This window comes from Dromaius novaehollandiae, chromosome 24 (genome assembly GCF_036370855.1).
Source record: "Dromaius novaehollandiae isolate bDroNov1 chromosome 24, bDroNov1.hap1, whole genome shotgun sequence".
Classification (NCBI taxonomy): Eukaryota; Metazoa; Chordata; class Aves; order Casuariiformes; family Dromaiidae; genus Dromaius; species Dromaius novaehollandiae.
The window spans coordinates 9,486,086-9,502,727 of record NC_088121.1 but is presented as its reverse complement, the minus strand read 5'-3'; the positions used below and the strand labels follow the sequence as shown (position 1 = coordinate 9,502,727).

General features: G+C 54.7%; 1 protein-coding gene across 4 annotated transcripts in view; it reads left to right on the top strand.

Moving 5' to 3' along the window:
* Window positions 1–7,497: 7,497 nt before the first annotated feature.
* Window positions 7,498–16,642, top strand: part of PAX7 (paired box 7) — a 107,061-nt gene continuing 97,916 nt past the window's right edge. Inside the window, exons 1-4 of one of the 4 annotated variants that reach the window (XM_064497119.1) lie at window positions 7,498–7,694; window positions 9,605–9,840; window positions 10,401–10,527; window positions 11,120–11,248. In XM_064497119.1, coding sequence (XP_064353189.1) covers window positions 7,610–7,694; window positions 9,605–9,840; window positions 10,401–10,527; window positions 11,120–11,248 — 577 coding nt within the window. In that variant the 5' untranslated portion in view covers window positions 7,498–7,609. Of the gene's footprint in view, window positions 7,695–9,604; window positions 9,841–10,397; window positions 10,528–11,113; window positions 11,249–16,642 lie in introns of all 4 variants that reach the window. The other 3 variants (XM_064497117.1, XM_064497118.1, XM_064497116.1) reach the window with 3 other exon arrangements.

Here is a 16,642-nt window from a genome sequence, read left to right as displayed (position 1 = left end):
GTTTCTGAAGACTTATCTGTTCCAGACAAAAAAAAGATACACGCGTTTCTTGGACCGGGATTTTTCTTCCCCAAGGTTTTGTCTCCCTGTGAATTGATGTAATCACTGTTGTAACGTCATCGCGGCTCGCTCTTCCTCCCGAGCATCGCAGACCCGCGCGAGGCCGAAGGCAACGCGCAGGCGAGGGACACCCGGCCACCACGAGGGTCACCTGCAAAACCGCTCGGCATCGCTCCGGCTCCGAAGCGTGCCGAGCCCGGCGGCGTGCCCTGGCAGGGGACGCGGGGCCCTCAACTCACAGGCTAATAAAACATTTTTCTCCCTGTTGCAGCCGCCTCCGCCCACCTCCTGACCTTTCCCATTTGGAGTAATTAGAAGCTACCTGGTGTGAATGAAAGAGGGGGGAATCGGAGGTTTGCACTGCGGGATTTAACCTTTTCCTCCCCAAACTCATTGCTTGCTGCTTCCTCCGCTCTGGCAGTGCCCAAAAGCCAAACTGGCTTCCAGGGAGAGATGCTCGATTTGGGGGAGACCAGGGCAAGAACTGCAGCCCCTGCTCATGAGCGACGAGCTCGGGGAAGCCCTCCCGAGCCCACAACCCTCTCCCACCATGCACCGATGGAGCAGAACCAGCTCCATCCAGGGCACGAGCCCAAAACCTGGAAAACTCGGGATGTTTTCTTGTGCCAGACACTATATACACACCACAAAAGAGCATCACTGACCCGTACAGCTTGCACACAGGAAAACAAGGCGGTCACAGAAGCATCACCCTGCTTTTACTGAAAGGTCCTACCAAAACCAGATAAGGAGGCTGCAGGGAGTCCGGCAGCAAAAGTGAGAATTCAACCTGCTGCCCTTGAGATAAGTCAAGTCCTTCAGCCAAAGAGACCCAGCAAACACCAGCTCAGAGCTACGCTGTATTTTGCAGCTTGCATTAACCCCAGTAGAGCTTGTTTCAGGCTCAGGGTGTCTTTGCTGCAAGAGGGACATAACAAATATTCACAGACAGCTCAGGCTGCTCCTGCAGCTGCACCTCTACGTGCTGCAGACACCCAGAGGTGCCCTTGCCCAGGCCCCCCACCAACCTGGGGCTCACAGGGGCAAAGAGGTCCCACCAACCTGCCTGTAGCTCCCTGGCCTTGGATACTGCCAGTATCTAATGCAGAATAAGGCACTGTCTCACCCAGGCTGCTCAGCTGCCCCTGCCCCCAGCATCAGCCCCTAGCGCCAGCACCCCCCTAAACACCCCAAAAATAGGGAGAACAGCAACAAGCAGTCAGGGAAAAACAAAAGTCAAAGCTAACAAAACAATGCTTCTTTGGCTTTTCTGAAAGGGAGACTAATATCTTTTAGCTACCCCAGTAAACACAGGTTTTGCATATATTTTATCTCAGGTCCAAAGACATAAGCAGAAAAGTTACAAGGCTTTTAACTTTCTAAAAAGCAACCCAGCGCTTGCTTTGCACCTACCTTGAGCTTGCAGAAAACAGTCCAGGGGAAAAAATGACACTCTCCAGGACTTGAAAAGCACAAACAAATACTTTTTCTTCTTAATATACACTTATTTAACTGCTAACTACTCTCAACCAGTTGCTGAGAGCTGCCTCTACCCACACTTGCTCTCTGCAAGCCCCAGAGCAAAGGGAGCAAACTCCAAGCCCCTCCTCAATTAGACCCATGAGACACCACAAACTCAGCTCACCTAGGACAGCTGTGCTGGGCCCCTGCTATATGACCGGGTCCTGAAGGGTCTCCAGCTCTATAAAAGGCAGCAGTTGCTCAGTAGCAGCTTTTCAGTGCTTAGGCAGCATCCTGGTCTTCAGTCCTTGGTATGTACCTTGTTTTATAATTTTAATAGCTAAAACAAGTGAGTTTTATTGTATTATTTCCTGAAGGGTGTTGGTTATTGGTAGAATATGTGAATACATTGTGGGAGTGTTAATTCTAGATGTTATAGCAAAATTTTGCGAGGTTTTAAACCTTCTTGGCTTTTTTTCATTGCTGTAACAGTATTGGTTTAATGCAACATGACTTTTGGGCAGTAAAATGGCTGCATTGATGTAATACTGAGACTGGAAGGTCTTGCCTAACCTGAGATGGGAGTGTTAAACTTATGTGTCTATTAAAAACCTTGAGAGTGGCTGTCAGAGTTGGGTACTGAATAAAGGGCTTCCAAAAACTCTTCCTAAGGGTCAGCTTGAGTTGTAACACTGAAATTGCAGCAGCAACAAACCCAGGAAAAACATGATACCTGCTAAGGGCTGGGCTGAGCCCTATTGCTGCTGCCTGATTTCTATTGATATTTTAATTAACTGAGTGGCCTGTGCTGTGTTTCTATAAGCTGCAGTGAGTGTGGTGTGAAGCTACATTACTTCAGGGTCCTAAGAGGCTGTGTTGATCTTAATACAGTCCAGTCTTTATAAGCTATAGCTGTAAAAACAACAGGACCTGGGAAGCTCCTGATACCCACCTCTGCCTTGCATGCAGCGGAGAGGGCAGGTGGTGAAATGTGGCCTGGCTTCAAACACGAGCGTTTGCAGGACACAGGTGAGCTGGAAACTGCAAGGGAGAAAGAGAAGAAGAAGAAGAAACCTTTGCAAATGTCCTTTTTTGATCTACCTTAACACCCACTATAGAGAATTAAATGGAATTCATTTCTGTGATGAAGGAATTAATGGCAATAGGGAGAATCGGGTGCAGGTAGGAGACTTGAATCCAAAGAAGGGAATAAAGCCTTGAAATTCAAATGGGGAAAAAAATTATTATATAAGCATAAAGGGAACCTATTTTACACCTGTAAGACTAAATGTATAAATATGAAGCAACTGCTCCCTCTGGGAAGAAGGGATTGTGCTCTTAATTCACCTAGACAAATATGCAGCTTGCTCCATCTGATTGCACGTGCTTCAGCGGAGGCCTGAGCACCGCGTGCTCCTTTGGCATCCTTGCTGTCTTCCTGCACCTTCTGGCTCCGAGTGGGATTTATTTGACAGCAGATAAGGCAGAGTTTGACCCTTTCTCCCAGAAAGTCAAGGATTGGGGTGTATAGCTTGCAAAGGAGCATCGTGGCTTGTTTGAGGGCATGGTCTTCTGGAAAATGCCCTTTTTGCCCCCTCATCCTGCTCCAGGAGCAGCTCTTGCGTTATGGTCCCTCTCCCTATATGGCCAGGCCCTGTGTTAGTGCATTTTGGGTGATGTGCAAAATGCCAAAGAAACCAAATGCGGGGAGGAAAGTGTTCTCCCCGCCCCAAAAAGCCATGTGAAATGGGAATTGAGACTACAAGCGCGAGTACAGGACTCCTGTTGTACGCGGGGTAAACCCAATTAGTCTGTGCTCCCTGACAAGAGTAGAGCTGAGCCTTTCAGCAAGGAGCAGTTAATCTTCTTTAGGGAAAAAACTAAGCAGGGCCTACCAGAGGAATGGGAGTTGGTGTGGTACCGTTGGATATCTCTAAAGCCACTTACCAGTTCAAAGAATGAACAAGGCCATTGCCAGCCTTATTATTTTGATTTGTTTAATGAAAATACTCCGCTCATTCCATAGATGTTATGCTTTGATAAGGTAATTGTTCAAGGGCGCAGCTTACATCCTATTAATACCGCACTCTGGGCAAATTAAGCCTGACCCAGTGGAGAGGCAGAGGAGGGCTGAGGAATCCGGCCCGGCGGTGTTGTGACACTGTCTTTTGTTTGGCCTCTGGATGGGGGAGTTGAAGGAGTTTTATCCTTGGGTTTGGGTCTTGCTGCCCCTTGAGAAAGTCCCTGGGAAAAGCTAAATGAGTTCCCGGCTCCATGCGAAGGAGCAATGTGGCTAACGGGGGTCTCTTGAATGCAGAGTGCTCCTGTGCTGGTGCAAAAAAAAAAATGCAAACTTTCCTTTAGGAATAGGCTGGGAAGAGAAACAGCTCTTTCTCCCCACTTTGGGGCTTGGGAAGAACCCGTGGTCTGATTGCATGGGACTGCCTTCCTCTGCAGCGATTAACTCAAGAGCATCGCTTGCAAATAAACAGAGCCTTGTTTCCCTAGGAAAGCGGGGGAGGCAGAGGAAGCGGGAGAACTGCTCGCCACGCGACCAAAGAGGGTCACCCTCTCCGGGGCTCGGTGGCAGGAGGAGGCCCCCAGACCCAAACCTGCCCCCCCTGACCTGCCTCTGCCTCTTCCGACCCCCCTGGGACCAGCAGGCCCATCCTCGCAGGAGATGAGGTCCACCTGGCTGCAGATGACCTTCAGAAGAGCTGCTGTTGCCCAGGGACCTTGGGCAACCTGTGGGCTCTTCATCCTCTTCATCTGGCCCCTTCTGGGCTTTGATGTGAGCGATTTTAGTTATGTGAAGTCCATGTCTATGTTAGCTGCTCCTCTGGTCCTGGCAATGAGCTCTCTAACAGCTCTCCGCTGTGTTTTCCAGCTCTGACCCACGGTTTTAAATAAGCACTGCTTTCCTGAGCCCGCCTTGCTGAGCCCCGCTGCAAATATTCCTCCTTTCTGGGTTTTCTGAGAAAACAAGCACTTCAGCCTGAATGTGTTACTCTTCCCCTCGCCATTTTTTCAATGGTCACTTTGAAAAATGCGGAAGTCCCTCAGAAATATTTTTTTTAAATCCCCCGTTTTCAAGGTGGATTTATCACCCTTTAAAGAGAGATTTATTGGATAATCGCTTAAAAAAATAATGCTTATTACTCCGGGATCTCGGATGGAAAACCTTCCCACATTAGTAATCTGCTTGTAATTGCAGGAGGTAGCAACTTTTCATTAAATAATTCATCCCCAGGCATTTTTTTTTTTTTTCGTATCATACCTCTGGAAAAAAAACCCGTGATCAAATTCTTCGGGTTTTACTCGTTAAAGAGATAGGAGACGCATCGGACTTATCTTGCAAGGCGATTTCTCGTTTCTGCGCTCTTCTAGATCCGTGTTAGTCCAGGAATTGAATCGCATCTCGGAAAAAATTAGTGCGACTTTTTTTTTTATTTCGAGGCGCAGCCCGGGGAAGCGCTCGGCTCGGGTTTCCTCGCCTTTGGCGCTGCGCTCCCGCCTCGGTGATTTTCCGCGCAGGCTTAGCTAACCTGCGCCTTTCTGAAGCCCAGATTAACAAGCAGCCCTTTTTTCCTAGCCTGGCAGGGGCGTTTTAGCCCCTTGCAAGGGAGCGATATCCAACACCGGCGGGTGCTGCCGGAGCCCGGCCCGGTCCCTCCTGCTCGCGACGTGTCTCGGCGCTGATTTAAACCCGTTTTTTCCAAAGGGAATAGTGATATACGGCATTTATGGAGCAGAAAAATACCTTAGGAAACCATGGAGATGCGCGGAGGAAAAGGGGAAGCGAGGAATTCTGCCCTGTGCCTTTAAGCGGTTACTTCTTTCCTGATTGATGCTTGTTTTAATCTATTGCTCTGCTCCCGGGAGAGGGGAAAAAAGGGGCTTTTTCTGTGGACACGGCTAATGGGGCAGAGCATCGGGCGAAAAAAAATTAAAATGATTAAAAAGGGACCCCCCCCCCCTTTCCCAGCTCGCTGCTCGGGCGCGCAGGTAACGGGCGGAGGCGCCGTTTCACCCCTGCGCGCTCCCAAATTGCTGGAAAAACGCTCGGTGCAAACGCCGGGCAGCCCCCAATTCCCCCCCCGTACCCCAAAACCGGGGGCTGCTGAAAACACCCCCCCGCCCGCGGGCGAGCCCGCTTTGGCCCCAATCCGCAGGATTTTGGGGACTAACCCGGTGCCCCCCCAAGGTGCGGGCGGAGCGAGCCGCGTTTCTTGCTCCAAATGTTGGATATTTCCCGTTTTTTTTTTTCCTTTTCCCCCCGGTCCGGGCGGGGGAAAGGGCTGGATGCCGCCGGTTGTCCCCGCTCCTCGGGCCCCGGGGCGGCAGAAACATTGAATTTTCAACTTTATTGCCGGGCTCTTCCCCCGCTTTAACCCGGCGAAAAGCAAATAATTGAATTACTGCGGCGCTGGAGGAATGCGGCCGATCGCGGTGCCCCGAGCTGGGCCCGTCCAGCCCCGTTTCCTCGCCGCCGCCCGTTTTTTCCCTGCCCAAACCCCCGGGATTTGGCGTTTGGGGCCGGGGGGGGAAGAGCCCGCCCCGGTTTTCGTTTGCGGCAGCCCGAAACTCGGCGCCGCGCCGAGCTCGGGAGATTTCGGGAGCAACTTGACACCTCGGGAAGAATTTGTCGGTGTTGCCTTTTTTTTTTTCCCCCTTTTCCTTATTTTTTTTTGGGGGGGGGGAAGGTGATAAACGCAGAGGTTTGGGCTGGGGAGGCAGAGGAGCGAGGGAGGAAGATGCGGCCGCGCTGCCGGGGGTGCTTTTATTCGGCAATATTTGCTTTAAGAGACGATGGGGGGAGAAGGGGGGAGTTGTGGGGGTGCCCGAGGAGGGGGGCGAGTTTGGGGAGGGCGTTTGGGGTGCGGGCGGCTCGCAGAAGCCCCTCGCTCGTGCTTTTTTCCCCCGGGAGAGGGGTGAGGGGGGGGGGGAGGCGAAGTTTCCAGCGGTTTGCGCCGAAAGTCCTTTCGCAGCTGCGAACAAAAGGGGCCCGCGGGCCCTGGCGTCATGTCCCGCTGCGAGGACGGATCCTGCCCCGCTCCCTGCTCGGGCGGTGCGAGCGAGCGGGCAGCCCGCGGGAGAGCGCGGCCGCCGCGATGCTCCGCTTTTAATTAAGCCAGGGGCAGCGCCGAGAGATGGGGGCTTGCGGGGGGGCTGAAAACGAGCTCAGGCCCCCCCAACCCCCCCCCCCCAAGGGACCCGGACCGCAGGGCAGAGGCGAGCGCTGAGCAGGGGGGGGGGATATTTGCTTTTTGGGGACCGCGGCAGCGCACGGATGCTCGGGCCGGGCGCGCTTAGTTTTTCTAGGCGAATAAACCACTTTCCTAAAGTTTCTCCTCGCTCCCTTAACCCCGCACTAATATATTTATTTAAAAAAAAAAAAAAAAAGGGGGGGGAACCCCGAGCTTTCCATCCAAACGAGGCCGAGCCTAGTAATGAATAATAATAATAATAATAATAATAATAATAAATAACCCGCCTGCGCGCTGGGAAGCTGCTGTCGCTTATTGGTCCCCGGGCGCTGCCGCGGGACCCCCGTCGCCGCTCATGAATAAAAGAAAGCGGCGGAGCCTATCGCGACGCAGTCGGGGCTCCTCGCCCGCCCGACTCCGCCGCTTTAACAACTTCCAAACCCTCCATCCGCATCCTCCCCCTTTCCCCCCCCCCCCCGCCACAGCCATCCCCGACAGGCACCAACCACCGAGAGGAAAAAAAAATAAGAAAATAAGAAAGAAGGGGGAGACGGTTCCCCCCCCCCCCAATCCGTAAGCCCGGCCCAGCACCGCATTCCTGCGGAGCGCCCGCTCAGGCCGGCCGCGACATAGCCCGCAAACTTTAAGGCGAATTTCTGGTGGGTGACTCCCCCCGCTCCCTATCCCCCCCCCCGCTCCTCCTTCCCCAACTCCACCCCCCCTTTTTTTTTTTTTTCCTTTTTTTTTCCCCCTTTTTTTTTTTTTCCTTTTTCGGAGCAACGATTTCTGCCTTGTTTTGCAGCCGCGGGCTGGAGCAGAGGGAGGTCGAGCGAGCAGCCAGCGCCCGTCGCCGCGGAGCCTCCTCCGCAGCCGCCCGCGCCATGGCCGCGCTGCCCGGCACCGTGCCGCGGATGATGCGCCCGGCGCCGGGGCAGAACTACCCGCGCACCGGCTTCCCCCTGGAAGGTAGGTGCGGGCAGCGCCGCTTAAGTAAGCGCCGCTTCATTAAGCGCCGCTTAATTAAAGGGGTTTTGGGTTTTTTTTGGTTTTTTTTTTTTCTTCCTCCGGGCGCGACTTGAAATCCGCGGGCATCCAACTCCGCGTCCCACGCCGCTTCCCCCCGCGCGCGTCCGAGTCCGCACCGCGCTGGGCGTTTTTTAAGCAGTTCCACGCAGCCTGCTGACGTTTTTTTAGCGGGTTCTTATGGTTTTGGGGTTTTTTTCCCCCCCTCCCCGCCGAACATCCCAATTTCGGGAATAAACCCCCCCCCCAACTTATCGCTCCCGACTTTTCCCGGGAAGAAGCGGCGGCATCCGCTCGCCGCGGCCGGGGAAGCCGGGGGCCCCTCGCCGGGCCCGGGGGGGGCTTTGGGGCTCCGGGAGCCCCCCGGGAAGCCGTCACCTCCCCGAGTGTCGTGCAGGAGCTTCCCCAGGCGTCTGCTTCGCCCCTCGTGGAAAAAAAAAAAAAAAAGGCGGAACGGGAGCAGCGGCCCTTTCCGCGCATTTATTAAACGGGCGCGTTTTCCTGCGGGCCGTGATCAAGTGGCGAAACCCAAACGCGGGGGGAACCGCGGCGGCTGCAAAACACACAAGCCGCGGGGATTTGCTGAAGTGCTTTTCTGTAGCAAACGAAGTAAAACAGACGGCAAGGGAAAGGATCAAAGGATTACAACAATATTTGCACAACATGACTGGGAATAATGAAAAGGGAGAGCGGCCGGTGGTTTTCGCACCTCTTGAATGTAAAATTGGCCACTCGAGTGTTATCTGTCGATAATGATATATCCAGGGAGCGCTGGCCAAGTGACTTTGAATTAGTAGTGCATGATTCCTCTTAAATTGCGAGGCAATTTCTGGAATCGACTTTTCTTTGTATAGAGAAAATCACCCCCTCGCCTTAGCCGTCCCTCGCCCCCTCCAGCCTTTCTGCAAATTATGCAGCTGAGTTCTTCCCCCCCTTTTCCTTTTTTTTCGTTCTTTTTAATTTTGAGCCTGTGAAATCGTATTAATCTGCAAGATCTACATTGCGCGGTATTAAACAAATCGGGGAGGCGAGCGGGGGATTAGAGAGCCGGGGGCCCCCGCTGCGGAGCCGCCGCCGCTCCCGCACCGCGCATCGCGCCTTGCCCCGAAAAAAAAGGAAAGAAAGGGAAAAAGCTGGAGGGTCTCGGAAGAGGTTATTCCCCAAAGTTTGTTTGGCAATAAAAATCCGGCGCTGCCCGCGAGCTGCAGCGCTCGGAAAGTTTTTTTTTTTTTTTTTTTTTTCCTGCTTCGCGATTGCAGTTTTGAGGTTTTGTTGCGATTGCAAACGGGGGTCTGAAACGCCCGGGGGGGGGGAAAGGAGGAGGGGGAAAAAGGAGAGAAAAAAGGGATGAATATAGCGGTGCCCGCGGAGGAGAGCGGGGGGGGTGGGCAAAGGGGGTGCGGCGCTTTTTGGGGGTTTTAGGGGGTCGATCGAAAAAGCGTTTGCGCTGATGCTGGGGGCTGCCCGGAGCAGAGCGGGGGACGAAGGAGGGATGTCGGGGGATGAAGGAGGGATGTCGGGGGATGAAGGAGGGATGTCGGGGATGGAGACGGGGATGAAGGAGGGATGTCGGGGATGGAGACGGGGATGAAGGAGGGATGTCGGGGATGGAGACGGGGATGAAGGAGGGATGTCGGGGATGGGGACGGGGATGAAGGAGGGATGTCGGGGGATGAAGGAGAGATGTCCGGCGATGGAGACGGGGATGAAGGAGAGATGTCGGGGATGGGGATGAAGGAGAGATGACGGGGACGGGGATGGGGGCGGCTCTGCCCGGAGCGAAGGCGCAGAGCCCCGGGGGGAAGCGGCGCGGCCCCCTCCGCCCCGTCTGAGCTTTGGCCCCGCGGTTGCAGTCTCCACGCCGCTGGGCCAGGGCAGGGTGAACCAGCTCGGCGGGGTCTTCATCAACGGGCGCCCGCTGCCCAACCACATCCGCCACAAGATCGTGGAGATGGCTCACCACGGCATCCGGCCCTGCGTGATCTCCCGGCAGCTGCGCGTCTCCCACGGCTGCGTCTCCAAAATCCTCTGCCGCTACCAGGAGACGGGCTCCATCCGGCCCGGAGCCATCGGCGGCAGCAAGCCCAGGGTGAGCGAGCGAGGGCCGGACCCCCCCGGCCCCCCCCCAGAGCCGGGCCGCGCTATAGCGGGGGCCCTGCGCCGCGGAAACGCGTTGGGTGCCGCTTTATTTGCGCGGTGTAGAAAAGAAACGTTGCCCGAGCGAAGGCTGGGGTTAAACCCGGGCGATTCCCCCCGCGCAACAAGCGGCAGCGGCTTCGCTTCCCGGCGCGTCCGGGCAGGCTGCAGCGCCGGGGAATAACAGCCCGGGTGTATATGACCCCCCCAGCGCTTCCCTTGCCCCCCCCCCCGGGGTCCACCCGGCCCTGCCGCTTTTCTCCCCCCCCCCTCTGCAAAGGCTCCGGGTTGGGGGAACAGGGGCGCTTTTGGCTTTTCCTCCTCCCCGTCCCTGCAAACCCCCTTCTCAGCCCCGAAATCGGCAGCCGGGGCGAAGCAGGACCGAGCTGAACGATGTCTCGGGTTCTTTTTTAAATTAAAAGTGGTTTTTCCCCCCCCCCCCTTTCCCCTTCCCTTTTTCTCTGCACTTGCACACGCGGGCAACGCATCGGCGCCCATTGCTCCCAAAAGCAGGTCGCGACTCCCGACGTGGAAAAGAAAATCGAGGAATATAAGCGGGAGAATCCCGGGATGTTCAGCTGGGAGATCCGGGACCGGCTGCTGAAGGACGGGCACTGCGACAGGAGCACGGTGCCCTCAGGTGAGAAGGCTGCCGGGCAGGAAAGACCCCCCCGACCCCCGCGACAAACGGTGATGTCGGGAGATGACCATCCCCGCCCGCGACCCCCGACATGTTTCCGGGGGCTGCAAATATCCCGGCTTGAAAGGGAGGGGTAAAAATTAAAAAAAAAGGAGAAAAAGCCCCCGGAGCGAAGCAATTTTTCCCCAAAAAAACTTTCCTCCAAAGCGGGCGCCGGGCGGGGGAGGGCTCCGCGCCGCCTCTGCTGCCGGGATGGCTCGGGGGGGGGGGGGCAAGCGGGGATCCCCCCCCGAGGAGGAAAGCGACGTTGCACCCCCAAAATGGCCACGCAGGGCCGCACGTAGGACTGTTTAGGAGATTTTGGGGGGGGGGTTTTTTTTGGGGGGGGGGGTCCTGGCTTCTCATTTGGGGGCCGGCATCTCGCCCCTGCGAGGATCCTGCGCTCGGTGCGAGCCAAGGCGGGGGGGGCACCACCTTGGGGGTGATGTTGCCGGGCTGGGGGGGGGGGTCAGTGCGCCCGGTTTGGGGGGCCCAGGCGTCCTGCCCCGGCAGCTTATATTCGCTTTTCTGCCTTTGACTGTCCGAGGTTTAGTGAGTTCGATTAGCCGGGTGCTACGAATCAAATTCGGGAAGAAAGAGGAAGAGGAGGATTGCGACAAGAAGGAGGAAGACGGGGAGAAGAAAGCCAAGCACAGCATCGACGGCATCCTGGGCGACAAAGGTAAAGGCGGCCGGGCGGGGCCCCCTGCCTTCGTCCTCCCCCCGGATCACGGATGGAGGAGCCGGGGGGGGGGGGACGGGATCCAGGCCCGGGGGGGGGGATGCTCCGCCGGCCCCATGCGAGCGCGGTTGGGCGGCGTTTGACTCGCATCGCTCCGGATCAAGTCTGTATAAAGGGCCGGGGAGAAGAAGGAGGGGGGGGGAGGAGGAGGAGGAGGATGAAGGGAGCGCGGGGGGGCTGGGGGAGGACTCGCCGAGCCCTAAATGAATTTGTTAACCAGATTTCGGCCCGGCTCTCTAAGTGGTCCCCTGAAACCGGCGCTGACAGCTGACCGATGGGGCCCATCAATATCAATTAGGGAGCGCGGGGGGCCGCGCTGCGCCTCCGCCGCGGCCCCCCCGCAGAAAAACCATAACAATAACAACAGTCCTAGCAGTGATAATACTCATAATAGTCATAAATAAGGCGCAAGCCGCCGCGATGGCCTTTTCGGGAGGCTTTTGGGGGAGGAGAAGAGCTTGAAGCGGGCGAGGGGGGGCCAAAAAGCTGGGGGGGGCCGCGGGGACCGCACCTGGGGGGCTGGCAGGGAAGAGTCGCCCGGCGACTTGCAGCTTTGCGTCTCTTTCCCGGTTCAGTCAACTTCTTGCAAGGATTTCTTCTCCCTCCTCTCCCCCCCCCCCCGCAAAAAAAAGAGGGGGAGAGGGCATTTTTAGGGGACATATTTAAGGTTTATCAGTGCAGGCGTTTGCAAACACGGGGGTGTTGTCAGCAACGGGGTGCAGGAGCTGCTGCAGTTTAGGCAGAAAATGGTTATTTCCTCGTGTCGACGAGCTGGGCACTTTTTTGAGGGGGGAAACGGCAATTCCCGAAGTCCTGGGAAGCGCTGGAGGGGAGGGAAAGGGGTTTCCCGATTCCTCCGTCGCCAAATTTATTGCAAAATGGCGATTGCTGGGGGCTGTCGGGTTCGTGCCGCTTTGGGTTTCCTCCGGAGGATTCGCGCTGACGCCGGTATCGGGCCCAGGAGCAGAGCAGCAGTGATTTTTCAGGCCGAACCTGTCGCGACCGGAGCCGCGACAAAGTTTCTCCGCAGCCGCGGAGTTGCCCCGATCCGCGACAGCGCGATACTCGCGATACCGAACCGGATTTGGTTTTCGAGGGCAGGGGAAAGCGAGGGGCAGCGCAAAAGCGGCTCGGTGCCGCACTCGAGCACTGCTCCAAGTTTCAAATGAAGGTGCACAAAGAGGGTTTCTTTAAGGATCCGATCCCTTTTCCCCCCCCCCCCCAACCTTGAAGATGAACTTCACTTACAAAGACCTTCGAGTCTATTGAAGCTTTATAAGCAAAAGATTCCTGACCACAAAAGCAAACAGTGGAAGGGAGGAAAAAAAAAAGAAAGGGGAAAAAAAAAAGAAAGGGGGAAAAAAAAGGGGGAAAAACCCTAGGCTGCCTTAAAAATGGAGTAAAGGGATGGGGGAGGGAGGGCTTGTCTATTCTCATTCAAAATTCTGCAAGGAGGAGAAAAAGTTTGGACAAAGGGCCAAGGAAGGGAAGAAAGGGAGATAAATTATTCAAAACTCCCTGCTGTTAGATAGTTTTGTAATATTATAGGACCGTCTGTTGGAAAAAGGAGAGCCGTTGGACGTTGCAAAATGTTTCTTGTGATTTGGAAATAGGCGATGCTCATTTGCAAATCGGGTCCATTGTGGCGAAGAGCCGCTCCCCCCGCACCGGGTGGCGATTTTTTTGGGTTTGGGGGGAGATTTTGGGTTTGGCTTTTTTTTTTTCCGTTTTATTTTATCTGGGGCTGGCCGCTTGGAAAGAAAATATTATTTTTTTAAGCGGCAAAAATGACTTTTTCCGCTGCCCACGCGTCTCTCCCCTCCTCACCCCCCAAAAAACAGAAAAGGACGAAGTCGCCGGAGGCTTTTTATTCCTTAATAATATGCAGAAGCGCGTGTCAATAAGGGAAACAAAACCCGGGCTATTTCTTCCCGGGTAATATGGACAGATAAACCGCGATTCCCCGTTTCTTTATGAGACCAGTCCGGTTTGAATCGAGCGCTAATTTGGGCAATTTCCTGAGGCCGGAGCCCGCGGAGCGCCGCGCTCCCTACGAGCGCACCGCGCCCGCCGCATCCCCTGGGAAAAATCGCTATTTATAGGGGTTTTTTTAAATTTTCCTCTCCCGCAACTCTGCAGAAAATAGAAAAAGCGTCTCGAAAGTCTTTGGCCGGGGGGGAAAGTAGCAGCAAGCAGAAATAGCCGAGTCGCTCGTTGCGCAGCACCGGGCGGCGACAAAAAGCCCGTTTCTTTCCCAAATTTGATCTTGCGCCTGGAAAGGATCTCGTGTAATTTAACCAAAAAAAAAAAAAAAGCAGCTCTCGATGTATATTTTTACGCCTGCAGAAGTTTTAATAGCCCCAATTAAGGTAACAAATGACCAGGCTGAAGTTGTAAAGCGCTCGGAGGCAGCGGGGGGGGGGGGGGGGCACGGCGTGTCCTGCCCCTCCGCATTTTTGCTGGGAATAGCGATGCTCCTTAGGGCTCCCGCTTCCCACCCCCCCCCGGGACTGTTTTCCTTCGGGGGGGGTTGTTCAATAAAATAAAAATACCGACGCATTCCTGACACTTGCGCTAGTCGCTTCTGAGCTCTGCTGCACCAGCTCTGCCTTTCACTGCGGGGGGGGGGGGGGTAATTTTTTTAGCGCATTTCTATTATTATCGCAGCCGGGGGGGGCAGAGGGACAAGGGGGGGAGACAGGGAGGAAAGGGGGAACTTTATTTTGGCCTTTTTGCTCCTGCCACCCGTTTGCGGGGTCTCCTCGCGGGGGGCCGGGGGAAGACAGCCCTAAACGCTCTCTCTTTTTAAGTGTTAAAGAAAGCTTCCACCCTGCGCCTGTTTCTTTCTATCGTCTGCTTGGCATTTAATAATGTTAAGACTTATTAGAGCTGGTAATGAAAACTGTGGCTGTTGAATAGGGAGCTGTGTTGGAGAAGGGTGTAATAGCTCCAAGGCATGCTAAGAAATGTATTTATCCCCAATCAGTACTCACTCTCTGAGTTCCAAGCACAAACGTTAAGTTGAAGGGTTTTAAGGCAGATTAAATTGAGCCTTTATTTCTTTGCACTTTCATCTTTAAACGGCTCACTCCAGCTAGCCCTGGGCATATATTCATGAGGCTTCACTTTATTTTTTTTTTTTTTATCCTTGTTAAGACCGAGTTATTATTATTTTGGTTGTTGTTATTTATTGTGACTGTTGGGGTTTATTAGGGAGGGTCACGCGTGGAGGGGGGGGGATTTGGACCCCCCCCTCCCCAAAGCGAAGGGTTTTGGGGGGAAGGTGCCCGGGGCATGAAGCAGGGGGGGGTGGGAAGGGGGTAAGTCCAGCTCGGCGGGGTCCCACTGGGCTGGAGGCAGCGAGCGGCTTAAAACCCCACGCGTGGACACGGGAGGTGGGGAAAGCCGGGAAGCGCCAAGGATTTTGCTGCCATTATTATTATTATTGTCATTATCGTTATTATTGTCATTATTGTTATTGTTGTTATTATTATTATTATCGCTCCTGGGGGCGGGGAGAGGCGCCCAGGTGGGAGCAGCACCGAGGGGCTGGGAGCGTTTGGCCACTTCCAATTTAATCCGCTCGCCGCTCGTGGATCTTTCTTTTCATTTATCCTGTTTTTTGGAGAGCGTAGGAAGCTGCTCGGGCCGTGCGAGGTCCTGCCAGGTGGAATCAGGCTCGGGGGGGCGAAGGGAGGAGGAGAAAAGAGGGTTCCCCCCCCCGCTTTGCTCCCTCGGCAGCGGTTTTTCCTTGCACATCTGGGACGCGGCTTTGTCCCCCGAGCCGGGGGGGGGGACGGGGGGGATCGAGTCGATTTATCAGCAAACGATCTGCGCCGATTCAAAACCAACAAGCGCCTGTAAATGTATGTTTAGAGGGGAGACGGGGGGGGGGGGAAGAGACACTCCATCAAACCGGGGGATTACGGAAGGTTGGGAATCTAATCAAACGGAGCCCAGGCGGGATTTGAGCGCGTTCAGCGCCGGATCAGCTCTAATAACGGGGGGCAGCGAGGAGAGAGGTGGTGTCAAGCAATTCCCCGGCTTTAGCGCGGGTTTCAGGCGGAAAAGCGGAGCGGAGAAGGGGAGGAAAGGGAGGAAAAACCCACAGCCGGGGGGGGGGGGGGGGACGCGGGGGGGGCCGGGTGCGAGCGCGCACGGAGCTTACACGCCGCAGAAAAAGGCTGAGACAAATGAGGTACAACAATAAACACAGATAACAATTACAAAGGCAAACAGCGGCTTTTGGGAACGAGTAGCTGCAGAACCTGGTCTACATAAACAAAGTAGGCAAATGTTTGCAAGATAAACTCCCTCCTAAATCGAGTGTGACGGGAAGGAGAGGAGAGAGGAGGAGAGATAAGGGTGGAGGGGGGGATAAACGAGTGCGGTCTAATACGCGACGTTTTAAAAAAACAAACTTAAGACAAGGATGCGGGGAGAGCGGTTCAATTATACGGTGGGAAGTGCAGCAATACAGGGGCGATGTTTGTGATCCGGGGGTTGTTTGTTTTGCTTTTTCTCTTGCTCTCTCCCCCCCTCCTCCCTTTTTTTTTTGGCCATGGGTGGGGAAAATAGCTTCAATTATAGACCGGGAAAAACTGCGAGGCGAATATTGGTGGCAGGTGGGGAGCCGGGGTCCAGCTCGCTCGTGGAAATAATAAGGAAACACGAGGCAGAGGGAGGCGGGCTGCAGTTTGGGGCTGGATGGGAGATGGGAGATGGTATCTCGCTCCGGGAAGGGGAGGAAGCCGGGATTTGGGGAGCCGTAATCGAGTGAGATGCCGTGATAGAGCAGGGGAGGAAGGAAACGGCAAGGTGCCTCTCGGAGCCGACGGCTTGCCCCTAATTGGGATAAGCACAGATTGAATTAAAGGGCAGGAAAACTGTAGGGCGAATACATGTGAGCCAGGTGCCCCGAAACAAACGGATCCCCCCCCAAAAAAAACACTCTTAAACCCCCAAATGGTTTTAAGAACTACTTTAGGGCTAGCTTGGGCTCGATTCTATAGCGTGCACGTACATATATATATATGGATCTCTCTAAATGGGAATTGTATATAAGCGAGGGGAGAGACGTGTGTGCAGTGTGGTTAAAGGAATTAGATATTTACCAGTTTGAAATAAGCCTGGTTAGAAAAAAAAGGGGGAGAGAGAGAGAGAGAGACACTGAAAAGATGAGACGGGAGAACACTTCAAACGAATTCATCATCTGGAGTGGCGAAGGGGAGATTTAGAGACAGTATTGGGAAGTTATTTAGATATTAATAACATATTTTCCTGAGGCGTCAGGAGTGCCTCCATACGCACTTTTTTCTCGCAGCTATTTGGCTG